The sequence below is a fragment of the Pinus tabuliformis genome, chromosome 7 (genome assembly GCF_031772625.1).
Source record: "Pinus tabuliformis cultivar Carrire ecotype Pingquan chromosome 7, CPIR1, whole genome shotgun sequence".
NCBI lineage: Eukaryota > Viridiplantae > Streptophyta > Pinopsida > Pinales > Pinaceae > Pinus > Pinus tabuliformis.
Genome location: NC_142293.1, coordinates 1946751750 through 1946770900, shown reverse-complemented (window position 1 = coordinate 1946770900; position 19151 = coordinate 1946751750). Strand labels below are relative to the sequence as shown.

Below are 19151 nucleotides of genomic sequence, written 5' to 3'. Positions count from 1 at the left end.
AGGTCACGGAAGATGAAGTCATCCCAAGCAATTCCCTACAATCCCAACTGATGATCCACCAAAATATTAATAAGAGAAAAGTGATAAACACTGTTAAGTTGCTGCTGAGGGGTCTTGTGTTGAATGAAGGTGTTCATCCTCTCTATGTTCCTGCAAATGAAATATGGGATGTTCATCATCCATACCCTGGTAAAGTGCATGAGCAACTTGATGTGATAGGCATATAGACGAGAGAACCTCCCCTCACAGTTGAAGTACTTCATGATCAACCTCATGAGTGGAGCATATTCATCTTTCAAATATCGGAATGGAAAGACTCTTGTGAGTTGCCTCAAGCAACTGGCCTTAATGTAAGGCTCATAATGCTGCCTATCAACCTTCTGTTTCTTGTGCCACTGTTCTCCAACATTTGGTATGCCGGTTGCTAATGAGACAGTTTCAGGTGTCAGTGTGAAGGTGACCCCGGCCAAGATAGAGTGACCTCCATGTAAGTGAAGCACAAAAAGACGGGCCAACTCATGATGAACTCGAACATTAGCCACCCTTTGACAAAATTCAAAACATGATAGATGCTGGAAGCATGACATGGCAAGAGGGCAGGCCTGCAATTCAGTGAGGGTGGTTGGCTCATCCCTAACATGTTTGCCACTCTTGTGATGTCTCCTGGGAGCCTGTTCTTCCGAGGATGAATCACTTTGTGTCTCCATCTCATACTCTGATGAATGCTCAAATGCCATGACTGCTGTGTGTACTGTACTTGGGCTACCCTTTGATGATGGTGTGAAACTAGGTGTTGTTGTGATATCTGCCACCAAGGGGAACAATGAAAAAAAAGGGAGTATTAGGAGGGGAATAATATGATGGGAATAGGGGTTATGGGGGAGAAGTTTTTGTTTAGGGATATATAGGAGGGTTTGGGAATTTGATAGGGTAGGGTTTTGGGGATTTGATAAGGTAGGGTTTTGGGGTTTGGTAATATTTTAGGGTAGGGAGAATAGGAAAAAATGGGATAGGGGGGATAGGGAAAAATGGTAAGAAAGGGAAAATGAGGGGTGATAACAGAACCTTAGCATCAACACCACAATTATGCAACCCTAGCAACAATGGCTTTTAGTGTTTTCTTGTGGTTGGTTTTATGAGTTTTGTTGCAATTAAACATAACCATGAACCACCATAACATTCACAAAATTTGATGAGAAAGCCATGATATAGAGCCTACCTGTTGATTTGAGGGGTTTCACAGGCAACTTGAGGCAATTTGCCACGGTTTCGGGAAATTTGATGGGAAACCCAGTGCGTCGCGCCCGTTGTGTGCGCCGCGCCCATAGAAATTTTGCACTGTGGGGTGGCTATGTGTGTGCCGTGCTCTGTGTGTGTGTTGCGCCCCTCTGTGTGTGCGCCGCGCTCCTGAAAACGACTCCCACTCACTCTTAAACACGCACTTTGCTCTCCTAATCATGTTGCAACGTTTCTCTATGACCTTGATTTGCACAATGACCTTCTTTGCTTGTGGAAACCTCTATTTAAAGGCTTTGAAGTCATGGGTTTAATTTTTCTTCTCCAAAACCCACTTTGCTAATGTTTCATTTTGGCTTTTTTCACTGACTTAAAGCAACACTTCAATTTCTCTTTTCTCTTTGAAATTTTAGGTCAAATGATGAAGTTTTCAGCACTCTTTGCAAGGATTGCATGACAGGGCATTTGGCCACGGAAACCATGACTGCACCTGAAGAAATCAACTGACGACTTTTTTGAAAATTTTATCATAAATGACATTGTTTGACTTTTCTTCAAAACAGAGTTTTGAAGAACAGTCGAAATTTGTCCACATGACAATGAAACTCTCTAAATCATAACTTTGTAAGGGCCTCACTCTGGCCTGCATGCCTTTGTTGGACATGGTTGAAGACCAAATTGATTAATCCCTAGACCTAATTATCGAAAATGACTTTTGTCCATTAAAGGACCAAACCTTGACTGTCATGGACTTTAGTGATCATTGACAAAAGACCTAAGCCAGCAGGAGCCAGACATGAGGGGAAATGACTAGCATGACCTTTTCTGTCATATTATGGCATGCTCCTAGTGGAATGCAGCTGGGTGAATGAAGAGGGACTCCTGAAAATGAAATAAATAAAGAGTTTTCATCTCTGACGGAGCATTGACCAGACCGACTCTAACAAAGTCGATCAGAGAATTCACCAACCCAGCCTGTGTCTCACCCGCTGCAATACCTTCACGCTTCATTCTTTCATGACCACCACCCTGAACCCTGTATCATCAGATCATTTTCACCTCCACAAAATCATTTTCTCCGTTCTGTGTCATAGATGTGGGATTCATTAAGGCCCTCCTACGATGGCTTACTTCTTGTCGATGACAGCTCATTATCCAAGAAGTCAACCTAGGAACAACCCTTTCAATACTTTGAAGCTTGCATGCCTCAATGGCAAGTTTCTCACTTTCGGCGACAGGTTTACATCAATGGCCTTCGACCGAAAGATTTTGCGTGGTGTTCAACGCCAAGTCCCTTTTTCACACCACGTGAATTGTACTATAGTACCTTGAGGGTCATCATCATTATTGGTGATTCCTCTCGCGCTTGTTAACATCTTACATCATTGGCTAGTAATCAGGCGATGTCTTTCCATGTTCGACTCCAGAACATTTTTCACGTGGATTGACTTGTACTTCAGGCAAAAATTGGATGAGTTTGAAGACCCCGGATCTAGTTTCATCCATCCGAGCTGCGATATATTCAGGAAAATAAAGATATCAAATGTACATCATTGCTGCACAGATGATCATCCGAATCAAAAGATGATGGATCTACCAGAATCATCAGTCTGCCACACAGACGGTTGTCTGTCCTATGTACATGAAAATGAATTTATAAAGCTGAGCATGGGAATTCCCACCTCAGCTAGATCATGAAAATTTTATGAAGATATGTATTGTACTGTATCTTATTACAGGTCACCTTCCAGTTCAAAAAACCTCGGATCCTCATGATAAAGCATTTCACCCGAAATCAAAAGATTTTCGACCTCATGCTTTAGGGGGCAACTGTTATAGACATATTTCGGCACTACAACCCCAATCACATATGTCCATAAACCAAGGGCTTCTAAGTCCCTAGAAATGTTGTTTCATAGCCTAAAGGAACAAGGTCAACTGATTACATCATCTCCCAGAAGTTCTCAATGAAAAACTACTCAGAACTAGTCAAAACTGGATCATCTCACTTGCTCCGTGGTCAGGGTGCAATGCATCGCACCTACTACACAGGGAGGTGCGATGCATACTGAAAAGTCCTTCTATAGGGTGCGATGAGTGAGAATAGATAAATGGCAAAGACAGTTTGCTAAGTGGATGATCAAGGAATCTTCTAGAAACTTCTCATATGACACTTGCCTCTCAGAATTCACCCAGGGATGAGTAATGGATCAATGAAATCTCCAAGTGGAGCCAAGAACTATCAGTGTAATGACACTAATCAAAAACCCAGAGCTGACTCACGCCTCTGCAAATATCTATATATGGATCCCTCATCCCAGAGATCCAGAGGTTAGAGGTTGGAATCTTGTATCTTGTAAGGAAGTATTGTTGGTTTCCTGGTGGAAGATCATAGTGTAGGGTGATCTAAGCTTTTCATGAGGTGAAGAAGGGCTTTCATACTGGGAGGATGACACTGGGTCAGATCAATTGGTTGTAATCCTCTCTTCTACTCTCTTTATCAATAAAGCTATTCAAGTTTTCCTCCACATTCTTGTATGTTTCATGATATATGCATTTGTGTGGTCAATATATATCTCGTCCTATATTTTTTATGATTGTAGATCTCTGCACTTTGAAGGTATTATGCTGCTTTGACTTTACAGGTACTCTTTGAAGCGGAGTGGTCAAGGAAGGAGCAGCAAAGACCTGTCAGAGAGGAGGAGGAACAAGAAAGAAACCGAGTGAGAGATCGAGGTTGGTATTCTTTGCTCCTCTCCTATCTATTTCTCATAAAGGAAAACAAAAGTAACTTTAATCTGTTTGTTTCTAAGATAGCTACCCGTCTTAGTGGGACTAGCAGCTCTGCATAGACACTAGATTTCCTTATAACACCTAAATCCAAGTACCACACACTCCCTATCATAGTGTTGGCCATGGATGTGATCAAGGTGAAGTTTAACTCGAACTATGAATCTAATGCTTCACCTGTTTCTCCTCCTAAGTTAGTCTTGCTAGACTTTTTGTGTGGAAATTTTATAGCATAGTGCCTGAATTCATGACAATTATTTTGGAGAAGTGTTTCTTCTTGCCCCCTTGGTTGGAATCTCGTTTGGTTTCATATTCGTTCCCTTTTCCCCTCTTTCCATTTCCAATCAATGCAAACTTTTCTTCATCCTCTCCCTTGGATAAACCTCCATCTCTGGTATTTCACCTTATTTCTTCTTGTACCAAATTAGACCATAAGTGTTCCCAATGCAGTAATTTATCCCTTCCATTCAGAAAGTCCTGGTAGCTATGCCAAGATTTTAAAAGGCCTAGAAGAGCTATGCTCACTAAGTCATCTTCTGCAACATTCACACCAACCCCACTGAGCTCATCTTGAACTTGTGTAAATTTGGTGAGATATTGTGGAATAGTATCATTCTTCTACATCTTAATGTTTTGAAGTTTGTCTTTGAGGGCCATTTTTCTATGGTCAATACTATTCTCGAATAGCTCAGTCAGTTCCTTGCTCATTGTGAAAGGATTTTCTTTCCCATGTATATTTGAGACAATGTGGTCTCTAACTCCCTCCAAGATTATTCTCCTCGCCTTGGCTACATATTTCTTCCATGAGGATAGGTTTTGGGCATTAGTTGATATTGGTTTTGGAATGTTTTCCTTTACATATTCCAACAATCCATTGTCATCAAAAATTTCATCCAAGTGATCCTTCCACGCAATGAAATTTGAGTTATCTTCCAAGGGATACTCTAATCTCAATCCATTAAAGGACATTCTCCCGTCTCTGAGGAGATCCTGCTACAAATTCGAACCTTCTGAGGAACAACTTGATTCTTGTTCTAATGCAAATCTTGATCTGATACCATTTAGAAATATGGAGATAGAATTGCAACTACTCAAAAAATTGAATCTAAAACAAGAGACACAATTCTACTCTACTGATGTGCGGAAATTAGTTCACAATTTAGAAAAACATTTGCAAGCATGCATCAATCACATACATAAGTACACAAATGTATCTAGGGAGAACCAATTGGTAAAAATCCCTTAAGTCTTTTTGCATTAATTAGATGAATAGAGAATCTATTACAATACCTAGCTCCAGCTCTGAGCTCAACCTGTAAAAGAATAATTGTTCTATTTTCCCAATGAGAATCTCTAAATCAGACTTAGTCAATTTATGCCCCCACCTGAGCTCCTATTTCCTTTCTCAAATCCTCAAGAAATTATCCCCTATTCTTTAGGAATTTCCACCAAAATGATTGCACAATTCTCATGGATTGATCATTGATTACTTGCAACACTTGTACACTCAAAACTAAACTACAATTGATGTTACATTGCCTCGGAATTTCCACCACTGCTAAGAAATTCAAATTCCTTGCATGCATGAGTTATTTTTTATTGATTGATCAGTTAATTGGATGATCTCTGAGTTAGATTGTTGTCCCATTGCACAACTGACCTCCAACGCGTTCTATTAACTATTAGAATTAGTCTAAATGATTACAACAAGAAATAACTGAACTGGATTGCTAAAAATTAGCAATCAACACATGCAAACTAAACTCCAAGCCCACTAACTTGAATTTATTGAGCTAAATGAGTGACAAGAGCCATATCACCTTAGTTAACTGCCTCAAAGTTGTCTGTTGATGTGGAAGTTTTGAATTTTCTCAATTTGACCAAGGCTAAGTCAAATTGAGCCTTTCTTGCTACACTTCTCAACACGAAGCACGTTCATCTAGCATCCCCTAATCTGGAAACCACCTTGGGGGCGCCACCCCTTTCAAGGTACAAGTTAACTTTAACATTCCTATATTTGAAGGCTAGATAGATGCAGATGTCATAGATAAATGGTTGAATATGCTAGAAGGATATTTTTCTATCCAATATGGAAAATACTACTTTTGCACTCTTTAAGGATGCTCCACACGTCAAGAACTAGTAGGAAACCTGTTGTGAGTAGAGAGATGAGAGGGAACCCTCAGTATTTTCAGCCACACCAACTTGGAGTTATTTCCAAGACGTCGTCAAGGAACAATATTACCCTGTCAAGAGCTATGAAGATAAGTATATAAAATGGACAACACTTCAGCAGGGAAGGGACCAAGACGTGTCAGAGTTCACAAATATTTTTCATACTCTTTGCAAGAAGTTGGGTATCAAGGATTTCAAGAGACACCTGGTACTCAAGTACCATGGTTGTCTACATAAATACATCCATGATGTTATGGAGTTCTTGAACATCTCCTCACTCAGCATCACACACTAATATGTTGTCAAGATCAAGTAGAAATTTAAATAGAAGAAGCGGGAATTTTGATCTTTGAATATGAAGCAAGGAAAAGGCGCCCCCAAACCGCAGAATAAAGGACAAATCCAAGGTGGGGTGACCCAGGAAAACCCATCAAAACCAGAAGCAAATAACAACACCATGAAACATTCGATCGATCTAACTCCTAGAGCGCCAATATCCAATAGGTCAATATACCGCCACTCTATTCTGGAAAATGAAGAAATCAAGTAGTAGATCTCGGAGTTATTGTAAAAAGGGCACATCCAACCAAGTTTCTCACCTTGTGGAAACCCGACTATACTTGTATAGAAGAAGAATGGACTTTTTGACCAGCTTAAGGGGAGTAAGTACTTTAGCAAGATTGTTTTAAAGTATAGATATCACTAGGTTTCAATAGATCCCACAGATATATGGAAGACCACCTTCAAATCAAAGGAGGGCCTTTTCGAGTGGTTGGTCATGCCTTTCGGGTTGACAAGTTCCTTTGCAAATTTTATGAGGTTGATGGATGAAACATTTTAGCCCTCTACCAACTCATTCGTGGTTGTATACCTGGACGATATCCTCATATTTTGCAAGAATAGGGAAGAGCACTTGCAGCGCATTCAGCATGTCCTTCAAACCCTATAACAGAACAAATTATGTGATAACTTAGAGAAATGCACCTTTGGCATGAGCTAGGTCCAGTATTTGGGTTACATCATTGATGAGTAGGATGTGCATTTGGATCTAGCTAAGATCCAATTCATTGGTGATTGGTCAGCCCTTACCACTCTAACAGATTTTCGTAGCTTTTTGGGTCTTGCCAATTTTTATCGGAGGTTTGTGTTGGGTGTTGTAGCTTTTTCTTGTCTAAGAAAATGCCACTAAAAGAAATTTGAATTCTACCAGTTGGTTTCCAGTCAGACTTGCAAGCACATGCAATTTTTTGGGAAGAATGGTTCTACATGAATTATTCGATAATAAATTAATAATGATTTTAATTTTTTTTATAAATTTAATTTTATAAAAAACATATAATCACATTTTTATCAAATAATTTATTTTTAAAATTAATTTTATTCAAAAAGGTTGTTGGGGGGGCGGGGGCTAGACCAATCTTCAAGTTCAATGAACATTGAAAATGCCATGCAAACAACAAAATACCAACACATCAAGCGATCAATCAAATCAAAAATGCCATGCAAACAACAAAAAACCAACACATCAAGTGATCAATCAAATCAAAGCCACAACAACCAAGTCATACACCGAGTTAAATAAATCCCAAAGTGTAGTTTGAATAGGGGAAATGAAGAAAGATAATAAACATTTAGTTATACATTAACCAAGAAATATTCATAACTAATTGGAAAATTGAAACCAAACACATAAATAAACACACAGGATTTATGTGGTAAAACCTTGACAGGGTGTCAAGGAAACATCCACAGGGAAATGGATTGGAATCTCTATTAATTCAACAATGATTCTCCATGATTACATTTCTTGGGCATTGACTAGTTTTATACAAGCCTCCTCTGTCACATAACTACTATTTCGGTATAAAACTAACTAGTTACATTTTTACCCAACTTTACATAATTCGTTGTCAAATTTCCAACAAACTCCACCTTGACAACAATTTTCCCAATCCCTTGCCCATGCCCATTCATCACCTTTTCTACAAGCCAAGAGAAGCTAAACACCATCGTAGCTTCTCCACTGTAACTGGCTTTGTGAATATGTCTGCACAATTCTCTCACGTATGGACATTTTGAAGAGCTACTTTTCTGCCATCAATCACATGTCTCAAAAAATGATACCTTACATCAATGTGCTTGGTTATGCCATGATAAGCAGGATTTGTAGCCAAGTGAATAGAACTTTGACTGTCACAAAGTACATTCACTTTCTCCTACGTCCTTCCAATCTCACCGAACAGACTCTTTAACCAGATTGCTTCTTTATTGGCATCTGAAGCAGCTATATATTCTTCTTCAGTAGTGGAGAATGCAACTGTTTCTTGAAGCTTTGACATCCAACTAATTGCTCCACCTGCAAGAGTAAATACATAACCTATAGTAGATCTTCTTTTTTCCAAATCACCTGCATAGTCAGCATACACATATCCACAGACTGATCCTTCACTACCATTAAAGACGATGCAATGGTCACTTGTGCCTCTTAGATATCGAAGCACCCATTTCACTGCTTGCCAATGTTCTTTAACTAAATTTGCCATGTATCTGCTGACAACTCCAACTTCATGTGAAATGTCAGGTCTTGTAGATACCATCGCATACATTAAGTTTCCTACACCATTTGCATATGGTACACACTACAACAAAACCAGCGATTTGCGCCAGATTTAGCGCCAGATTTTAGTGCATTCTTTTTGTAATTGTGATGAGCAACCTGGCGCTAAATCTGGCTCTATTGTACAATTTTTAAAGCGTCCTTTTTTGCACCTGATTTTGCATCCTTTTTCACGCTAGATTTTGCATCATTTTTTACACCAAACTATGCATCATTTTTTGCGTCAAATTTTGAACCAAGATTTGCATCTTATTTTATGACAGGTTTTGCTTCTAGTTTTGTGTCATTTTTTGCATCTATTTTTCATTCTCTTTTGCTTCCTATTTTGTGTCATTCTTTGCTTCCATTTTTGCACCATCATTTGCATCAAGTTTACACTGTATTTTGAATCCAATTTAACGTCTTTTTATGCATCTATTTTGTGTCAGTTTTTGCATCTAGTCTTACGCCAGGTTTTGTATCTAGTCTTACACTAGTTTTTGCTTCTATTTTTGCACCAGCTTTGGTGCCTATCTTTGCACCATGTGTTGAATTTGATTTAGCACCAAATTTTGCATCCATTTTTGTGCCCATTTTTGCATCTTTTTTTGGACCATTTTTTACATCCACATTTACGTTTGATTTGTCTCCATTTTTCCCATCTCATTTTGCACCATATTTTGCGTCATTTGTTTCATCCAATTTTGCATCATTTTTAACACCATCTCTTGCATCTAATGTTACATCATTTTGAGCATCCAAATTTGCATTTATATTTGCATCTTATGTTGAGTCATGTGTTGTGTCCACCTTTGCATCTTATTTTGTGTCTAATGGTACATTCAATTTAGAGCCATTTTTTACGTCTACTTTTGTATTTGTTTTTGCACCAAGTTTTGCATCCAATTTTAAGCTATTTTATGCCCCTTTTTGCACCATTTTTTTGTGTCTACTTGTGTCGAATGTTGCACCATTATTTACACCGACTTTTTCATCCAATTTTGCATTTTTTTGGTGTCTAGTTTTACATCGTTTTCACCATCCAAATTTGCATCTTTTTTTGCCTCATTTTGTGTCCACATTTGCATATAATTTTGTGTCTGAGTTCAACCCTAAATTTGCATGTGATTAGGAATCATTTTTTACATCCAATATGACATCCTTGGTTTCACCTTTTTCAGCCCCATTTTGCATCTTGTTTTATGTCTTTTCTTACATCTTTTTTTTTCCTTTTTTGCACCCAAGTTTTCATCCCAAATTTACACCATTATTTGCATCATCATTTGGCATATTAATTTGTAACGTTTTTTGCTTCTTTTTAACGCTCAACTTTGCATCTTGTTTTACATCTAGTTGTCTTTTTTTGCATCTAATTTGGTGCCCATTTATGTGTCCTTGTTTTTGCCCAATTTGATATCCTTTTGTATGCCATGTTTTGTTCCCTTCTTTGTGTCAACTATTGCACAATTTTTCACTTCTAATTTAAAACACTTTGTATGTCAATTGTTTGCATTTTGTATTAATTCCTAGTTTAACATCCAATTTTACTTTCAATTTTTCATCCATGGTTACATCCGCATTTGACTTCTTATATAGAGTATATTTTTCTTTACATATATGACCCCCTTTATAGATTCATAGTGAAATATATGATAGTTTCTAAATATCATTAAAGCAGATATCACAATTCAAAATCATTTGTAAAGAAATTTAAGAGAAATTGACAACATCCATCCAAAAAAATAACAATGTGTCATTAACAATTTTCAAAACATGTATAAAATAGCAACATAATACTAATAAAATCAGTATTATTTTTAATCAAAACAAGTAAAATTCAAATATGATTAACAAATCAAAATATTTCATGAATATCGTTATTCTACGATAAATTAACAACATACATAAATCAAACTCATCGTATGATTACAAAATCAAAATGTCTCATTGATATAGGGTAAATTCACAACACCCATCTAAACATAGCAATGTCATTCTACACAATAATTTCTTCATAAAAAACAATGCATGTGCATGCCTAGCTACCACCACCAAGATCATCCTCATGATCATCTTGACCATCCTCATTACTCTGATCCACATCATCACCAACACCGCAACTATCATCATCATCTCCTCCTTCACCACCATCATCCCCATCCTCATCCTCATCATCTCCTGATATATGTTGAACATAATTTGGATCATCGTCTTGGCAATCATTACCTATAGCATTCTGACAAAAAAAATCAATATTACATGTTAGTATTAATTACATAACACAACGCATGTTTTTGTTATACAATGTTAACCATAAAATGAGGTAAGATATAATATCTAATAGTACTAAAAAATAAAATGAAAATATGGTTTAAAAGTATATTGGAAATCCAACTAAGATTACATACCATAGAGTCCATCCAAACAACAAATTCAACCCATCTCTTTTGCTGCAGCACCTCCTTTTCCAAATGATTTGGAGGTCTTCCATATTTTAGTTCCTATCAATCAGTAAATAGGGAGAAATTAGATAACAATGACTTTCTTCTAGTACAAAATTTATTAAAAAAATATCACATGTTTAATATACTTACAAAGGTTGTTATCAGTGCTTTTAAACCTTTCTGGCCACTACAATGAGTGACTTTTGTCTTGGTTAACCTCGCCTTGGATGCCTTGTCCTTAAACATAAACCAATTCAATTTATTTTCACACAAATACATGTATAAGATACTTATAAGTATTAATACATTCTAAATAATGTTTAATGAAAAATTCAATACCTGAATGCTCTCATTGTCGGCTTTTCTTTGTGCATCCAACTTTTCATATGATTTTACAAGTTCTTTCCATACTTTAAAAGGTATGTCAATAGGTCTTTGTTTCAGTCTTTGATCTTGAGGCATTTTTTAAATTTTTCTTGTTTGGTTAAAAATTTTGGTTAAAAAAAACCGAACAAGTAATTCACATCAATGGCATGGGGACTCTATGGATATGTGTAAAAAAATGGCTATAAAGAAAACATCCAAAAAACATATGAGCTCTCCCTTTGATGGTCACTTGGGGCATATGGCAGGAAAGGAACAACTCCATTTTCGAAAATCAAGGACAATCCTTTCTCAAAGTCCTTCCTAATATTTGCTCCAAATGTCTTAAAATGAAAAACAAAATTCAAACATCATCCTTAAACATCTCCCTTAAATATAACGTTGGACCATAAATTCTTCACTTTTATTGTTATCGGCTCTGGAATGAAATGTGTGCACTAATGAAAAAACATTGAGTTTCATTTTTCATAATCACAAACAATGAAAAAAGAATCACACGTAACTAGCATCATTTTGGAAATTTTATATTTATTAAAAATCTTTAACATGTTTTCCTCCCATATCTCATAAAAAGGTGTGAAATTTTTTATATACTCTCCAATAAGCACTACAACAAAACCAGCGATTTGGAGGTTTTACACTAAGTTTTTCAACATCGAGCTTACTAGGGCTTGCACCACCGGGTTATTAGTAAGAATCTCATGAGGTTTGCATAGCCATGATTATTAGAATCAAAATAGTAGGATTTGCACTAAAAAACAGTTCATAGAGCTTTCCTTATGGGGAGAAAATCACAAGTTCAACTTCTGCAGTGCAGAGCACCGAGAGCTCGTAAGCTTTCTTCAGCAATCCACCTACGTTTCGAAAATGTAGCCTGCCTGCTGACGATGTTCTCAATCCTCTTCCTCTGCATCTTTCCCCTCCCTATTCTTGTATGTCCTCTTTCGTTTTTCCCTCCAAACAAACCCTCTCAAATTGAGAAAGCAGAACAACTCACTCGATGAGAATCCGAATCCAATTATCGCTTCTAACAATAACCCAATACGATACCAGAAGTGATTACACAAAACCTCATTGACTCTTCATTTGTTTGGAAAAGAGCCAAGCATATACTTCTAACGAGGGTTTCCGTCTCAAGTCTGGCTCGTAGGACGTCGCTTAGTCAATTGCGAGAAAATTTTTCCACCTGCCTGTCACATACAGTTTGTCACACTATATATTAAAATAAGGTTGATCATACTAACAATAAGGTTGTATAGTTTAAAAGGAGGGCTCTCCTGACTGCATTTGGTTGGTTTATAGAAAAGATTGCTGGAATGTGTAATGTGAATGCTCTGCTAACTGTTTTTTAAGCATTTGGAAGTATTAAAACCCCCTAGGATAATTAATGTAAGACCTGTTAATTAATGTGTAAAGATGGCTATTGTCCTTGGGCTACCTTAGTTGTTCGTGTTTAGTGATCTGTGGTATTATGACTCCTCAAGTCACTATTAAACCATGAGAACCATGCCCAGGCAGACTAGTGTGACATTGTGGATGAGAACCAAAACTAGACTCCTATAACCTCCTTTTTCATCCTTTAAATTGCAGAATTAACTGACTGTTATAGTAATCATTCTTGAGCACCTGAAGATGTGCACCCTAAATAATAAGAATAATACCCTGTAACATATGAATAGTCCATCCTGTGCATGTAGGATATGCACATGAGGTCCAATAAAATCACTAACCAGAATACCAGGTGTTATTAAAGCCTCTACAGGTTGATATATATGAATGTTACAGTGTGCAGGAGTATGATTCAATTCCATACGAAAATACAAAACATCTGATAGGATTTCCTTATACCTCATAGGCAAACAACCATTGTCCCTTCTATAGATGAGCAGAATAAGTGCTTGGTTCTCTACACTAAATAAAGACAAAGTATAGTACTTATTGCTGACAAAATAGGATTTAAATCGCGGTTCAATTGCTTGACATTCAGCTGGTCACAGAATTGTAGAGTGCATAATCATAAGTGATGTTGCGAGCCAGTAGAAGTGCTCTCCTACAAAAGCCTGATCTAGCATATCTCTTACCTTTATTTAGTTGGGATCAGCAAGGTAGTTTTGGGCTAGCATACTGATTTTCACATGAGTTAGTTGAGGCCAACAAGAAGACCTAAACCTGGTTAGGTACAACTAGGTGATTTCTGTTGTAAAACTGTTTGTAATTTGTGACACTGAGAGAGGTATGCTCCCGTAACTGTGCTCCCTTATCATATCATTAGCCCTGCTTGGGTGTAACAGTCATGTAGGAATGTCTACGGCTGGGAAGTGAATCCATCCTTTGGCAACTTGTTTGACAGCCCTTGTCTTTTAAATGATAGGTATTGCGGTCCGGAGCCCATTTTGCATGCTACTATGTAATTTATATTATGGTTAGAGATGAACTATATCAATGTGCTTAATCATTTGAGATGTTATAACTGGAATGTAATAGTTGATTTACGCTTCTTATATTATTTCACGGTTACTAGTCTAGAATTGCATTACTGTTCACGCAATTATTAAGTTGGACCTTGGCACCAAAGCTGCTTATGAGAGCTAAGATTTAGGTCTGTGTGCCAGTTGGGCTGCCAGACCTAGTTAAGTGAATTTGGTTCTGTTATGAAAGCGAAGTTTTCATGAGCCCATTGTGATCTGGTTTTGAGAGTGCATTAGAGTTTGTCTATGTGAGAATCATTAGAAAGTTGTATGTGTATGTGTGTGAGAGCTCAATACGTTATAGAAGAAAGCGACAACTAGTGACTAAGACTTTAGTTGGTGTACGTCAGTCCAGACTGTTGGGTCGTAACCCTTCATAGTCACATGATCCAGAATGTTGGATCAACACGTTATATGTTGTCAGTCATTGTACCCAATGTGCTCAACCAATGAAGTCTATAAAACAAACACCTCAAAATGGCTGACCATAGCATCTGTCTGATTATGACATTCACCCTATATTTTGATCAACCAATTAGGATGCCTTCTATATCGAGCACAGTGTTGAAAAAATTGGCATCGGCAAAAAATCGGCAGAGGGTACAGAAAATATCTTCTCGGAAACATCGGCAAAAAAAATTGGCAAAAATTGGCAAACTGCGGCTCGGATGGTACCGATGAAAAACCAATGATACCAATTTCATATCCCATGACGTTATTCAAGTTTCGATTGGACTCATGTAACAAATATGGGTGTTCCTGACAATCAGAGAACCTAGGGCTGCATGGCCTTGGCAAGCTCAAGATTAGCATGACATCTCCCCCTAAACACAGGGATAAGCGAAGGATGACCTTCTAATTGTTGGTTGGCAAAATGATCCAGCAGCAGTAGATGCACCGAATAAAATTGTGTCTATAAATGTTAAAAGCCATATACTGCAGCAACTACTTGTAACAAATTAACGTCATCAAATAAGGAAGATATTAGGCCATAGAGCAGCATCATTGAAATTGTAACACCACCCAACAGCCCAACATGGTCTCAATGGGTGACGCAGATATATAATCTCCTTAAACTATGGATTCTAACTACATCATAGAGGAAGTTATTAGTTTGGTGCAAAAATCGGTAGGGGTCATCAACTCGGAAAGCTCAGGAGAAAATTAGCAAAAACTGGGAAATCATAAACTCGGAAAACCCAGGATAAATCAAAGAGTTTTGCAACTCAGTGAAAAGTTAAAACATTGTACTGTATGCCAATAGACCAACATGATCTGAATGCTGGATATATATACAGTTTACCTCAAAGAACTAAGGAATATAATGACAGAGAAGCCAGATCACCAAATAACTTCTGTTTCCCAAATTTCCACTCAAATCAAGAACTTATACAGCATGAAAATAACCTAGTTTAAACTTTGACCTTTGTATTGAGGTCTTGAGATTCTATGAACTATTTTATTAGCTTCAGTAACTCGTTGAGCTTCTCAGATGTAAGTACCTGCTGGAGAGAGCTGTTCTTAGTTATAGTGTAGTGGACTATCAGATTTCCAAAACTACTAATAAAATAGAGCTGGTACAGACACATGGAAAGCCAAAATATAAGGATGTACCTGATATTGACTCCTCCATTGAAAGCATAGCGTACGACATTGTCACAAACCCACATGTCAGCAGCTTCAGAAGATGAACTGAGAGTTTCCAGCAAGTCATTAGTAATGCCGACCATGACTTGAATATCAGAGCCGATCAGAGCCTCCAAGACCTTGGGATCTGCATCAAAGAGCTTCACTTTCATAATGTGATTAGCCTGTAGCAGCTTCACAACAATAGAGGGAGCCAGTATTTGTGATGACAGAATTCCCCAGTTCACACCAATGTCACCCAACACACCAAAGCTGGATGCCCAGATTATCCATGTGAATGATACCAGTGTTCTTGCATTGTAATAAAACATCTTCATATGCGTTGTATGCCACAATGTCAATGTGGAAACTGCATTTCATGTTGTCTGTGAGGAAGACAGGGTATATGTTATAGCGTAAGATGTTTGGAGAGACCCACATTGCTGTGAATATCAGGTATGATATCCCCATCTGAATGAAACTGACCCACAAGCTTCCATTGGGACTTGGGCATGGTTCACTGTGACCCACAGTAAGCATAGTTTTATTACGTTCTATGATTGAAGGTGAAACTTTACAAACTTCCATGGGATCTGGAAATAGTTTTAAAAATGACACACTAACCATAGATTTATTATTTTTTAACTGTATGATTTAAGGTGATACTTTACACGAGGAACTACATTTGTTCATCAATTTGTCAAGAAGCATGGCCTACAATTCAATTGCTCTAAGCCTATCACTTCTTCCACCTGTCAAATAAATTGTTTCCTGTTTGTTTAGTTGACTATGGTTCTAATAAATATACTATTGTTTGATGTAAAAAGACAAAACAAAACAAAAAATATGGAAAGTTGTGACCCCATTTTCTAACTACAAATTGAAATCGGATTACCATAGTGACCACCTCTGCTTATTGGAATCAAAAAGGGGGTGGGTTAACCCAATACGATACCAGAAGTGATTACACAAAACCTCATTGACTCTTCATTTGTTTGGAAAAGAGCCAAGCATATACTTCTAACGAGGGTTTCCGTCTCAAGTCTGGCTCGTAGGACGTCGCTTAGTCAATTGCGAGAAAAGTTTTCCACCTGCCTGTCACATACGGTTTGTCACACTATATATTAAAATAAGGTTGATCATACTAACAATAAGGTTGTATAGTTTAAAAGGAGGGCTCTCCTGACTGCATTTGGTTGGTTTATAGAAAAGATTGCTAGAATGTGTAATGTGAATGCTCTGCTAACTGTTTTTTAAGCATTTGGAAGTATTAAAACCCCCTAGGATAATTAATGTAAGACCTGTTAATTAATGTGTAAAGATGGCTATTGTCCTTGGGCTACCTTAGCTGTTCGTGTTTAGTGATCTGTGGTATTATGACTCCTCAAGTCACTATTAAACCATGAGAACCATGCCCAGGCAGACTAGTGTGACATTGTGGATGAGAACCAAAACTAGACTCCTATAACCTCCTTTTTCATCCTTTAAATTGCAGAATTAACTGACTGTTCTAGTAATCGTTCTTGAGCACCTGAAGATGTGCACCCTAAATAATAAGAATAATACCCTGTAACATATGAATAGTCCATCCTGTGCATGTAGGATATGCACATGAGGTCCAATAAAATCACTAACCAGAATACCAGGTGTTATTAAAGCCTCTACAGGTTGATATATATGAATGTTACAGTGTGCAGGAGTATGATTCAATTCCATACGAAAATACAAAACATCTGATAGGATTTCCTTATACCTCATAGGCAAACAACCATTGTCCCTTCTATAGATGAGCAGAATAAGTGCTTTGTTCTCTACACTAAATAAAGACAAAGTATAGTACTTATTGCTCACAAAATAGGATTTAAATCGCGGTTCAATTGCTTGACATTCAGTTGGTCACATAATTGTAGAGTGCATAATCATAAGTGATGTTGCGAGCCTCATTGCTCAAAGTCTAAGGGTCTTGCGAGCCATAATCACAGCCATGTATGGCATATCTTGTGATTATGGCATTTTATGAGGTCAATTCTTGTGAAGACATTTCAGTTTATAATAAATTTTGAACGTCAACAGAGTTTTGGCAAGACCTGGCTGAGCTAGGACATCAACAACACAGCTGATATGAATGACATAATCTAGCCTCAAGAGGGAGCCTCTTTTGTTTCATCACTCTAACAATCTATGAAGTGGTGGAAAGCATAACAACTTCCCCTTGAATATGACACCTAAACTGAGTACAAGTCCTAAATGATGCAGCCCTTGGTGCATGTCTCTCAAAGTATCGATATTTCAAATGTTGAAAGCTCTTGTGCCCATTTGATATGCATTCGATTGCAGTTCCCCTGAAGAAAGAATCTTATAAAGGTGAGGCCATGGCCAATATGTTAGCCATATCCATTGGAGTTGCCATTGCTTGACAACTTTAGTGTGATCAGTCCCACCATGATTCACATGGGCTTCTACTCAACACTGGCTGTTGCTATTGTAAGAGTCTTCAAGCTCGTTGAACCCATAGTATTGATAAGTGTATTCTTTGGGTCTCTGGTTTTCAAATTCTGCCTATGTTTTCCTCTCAGTATCATTATTTCAAATGCTGAAAGCTCTAATTATTTCAATGATTTATCTGTATTCTAACAACATACAACAAAATCTGAAACTTCTACCCATAAATCTATGTGCAGATGCCGTTGTGGAGCCGAAGCAATTAGCATGTAGCCACTTATTTTGTTTCAAATGTGTGCCAAAGGTGAGATAAACCAAGCACTCATTTGCATTATTAAATCCATATATTTTTGAAAGAACATATATAACTAATTCAGGCTGCCATTTCTGTGAATTCTGTTGGTGCAGGTAATTAAATTGTCTGAGGAGTGCCCTATCTGTGTGCAACACAAGGGCAACCAGGGCTTTAACCTTTCTGCAAGGAGAGATTTACAATTTGATTATTACCCTTGGGAAAGAGAGCCAGTCCCACACCAAATGTGTCGTAGTTATACAAAATATACATCATGATACTCAGCTTGGTCCATTTCTCAGATGGCACCGGGTCTAAAATATAAAACAATTTGAAAATGGTGCAAATGCAATCCTTTGTACCTATATGAAGATACAGATAATGTACACAGTGCCCCGAGATACATCAAGGATTTTATCAGTATACTTGGTTGTGGCATCTGTCACCTTTAATACCCTTCCAAGGCCCTATTACCAATTACAGTATGGTGCCCATTCTCAAGCTGTCAAATGAATGAAATAGTAAAAACCTACTGGTTGAAATTGTTCCATGCTTGCAGGCTGACTATTTTGTCAGTCTACTCTTCATTCTTAGCACTTGTGCTGATGCATAACAGATTTCACTCAGATAGGAATCCAAAGTTGACAAACAATTTCTCGTGGCTCTCAATTAAGAGTGGAGATACTCACAGGGAACAG

The 19151-nt window shown here is 37.6% G+C and overlaps 1 protein-coding gene across 1 annotated transcript; it reads right to left on the bottom strand.

Annotated features, from left to right (window-relative positions):
• Positions 1-10720: 10720 nt before the first annotated feature.
• On the bottom strand, positions 10721-11543 carry LOC149256262 (uncharacterized). The gene is made up of 3 exons (XM_089457400.1): positions 11392-11543; positions 11206-11298; positions 10721-11033 (listed from the first exon to the last, which is right to left on the bottom strand). The coding sequence occupies exons 1-3, from the start codon at positions 11518-11520 to the stop codon at positions 10836-10838; spliced, it is 420 nt and encodes a 139-aa protein (XP_089313526.1). The 5' UTR covers positions 11521-11543; the 3' UTR covers positions 10721-10835.
• Positions 11544-19151: the final 7608 nt, after the last annotated feature.

What these genes read in the sequence shown, in the direction of transcription:
- LOC149256262 (XM_089457400.1), bottom strand. Translation starts at nt 11,520, where the DNA reads ATGTATTTGTGTGAAAATAAATTGAATTGGTTTATGTTTAAGGACAAG. An exon ending in AAGCACTGATAACAACCTTT is followed by an intron (nt 11,299 to 11,391) that starts GTAAGTATATTA and finishes ACTGATTGATAG; the next exon opens with GAACTAAAATATGGAAGACC. An exon ending in TTGTTTGGATGGACTCTATG is followed by an intron (nt 11,034 to 11,205) that starts GTATGTAATCTT and finishes TTTTTTTGTCAG; the next exon opens with AATGCTATAGGTAATGATTG.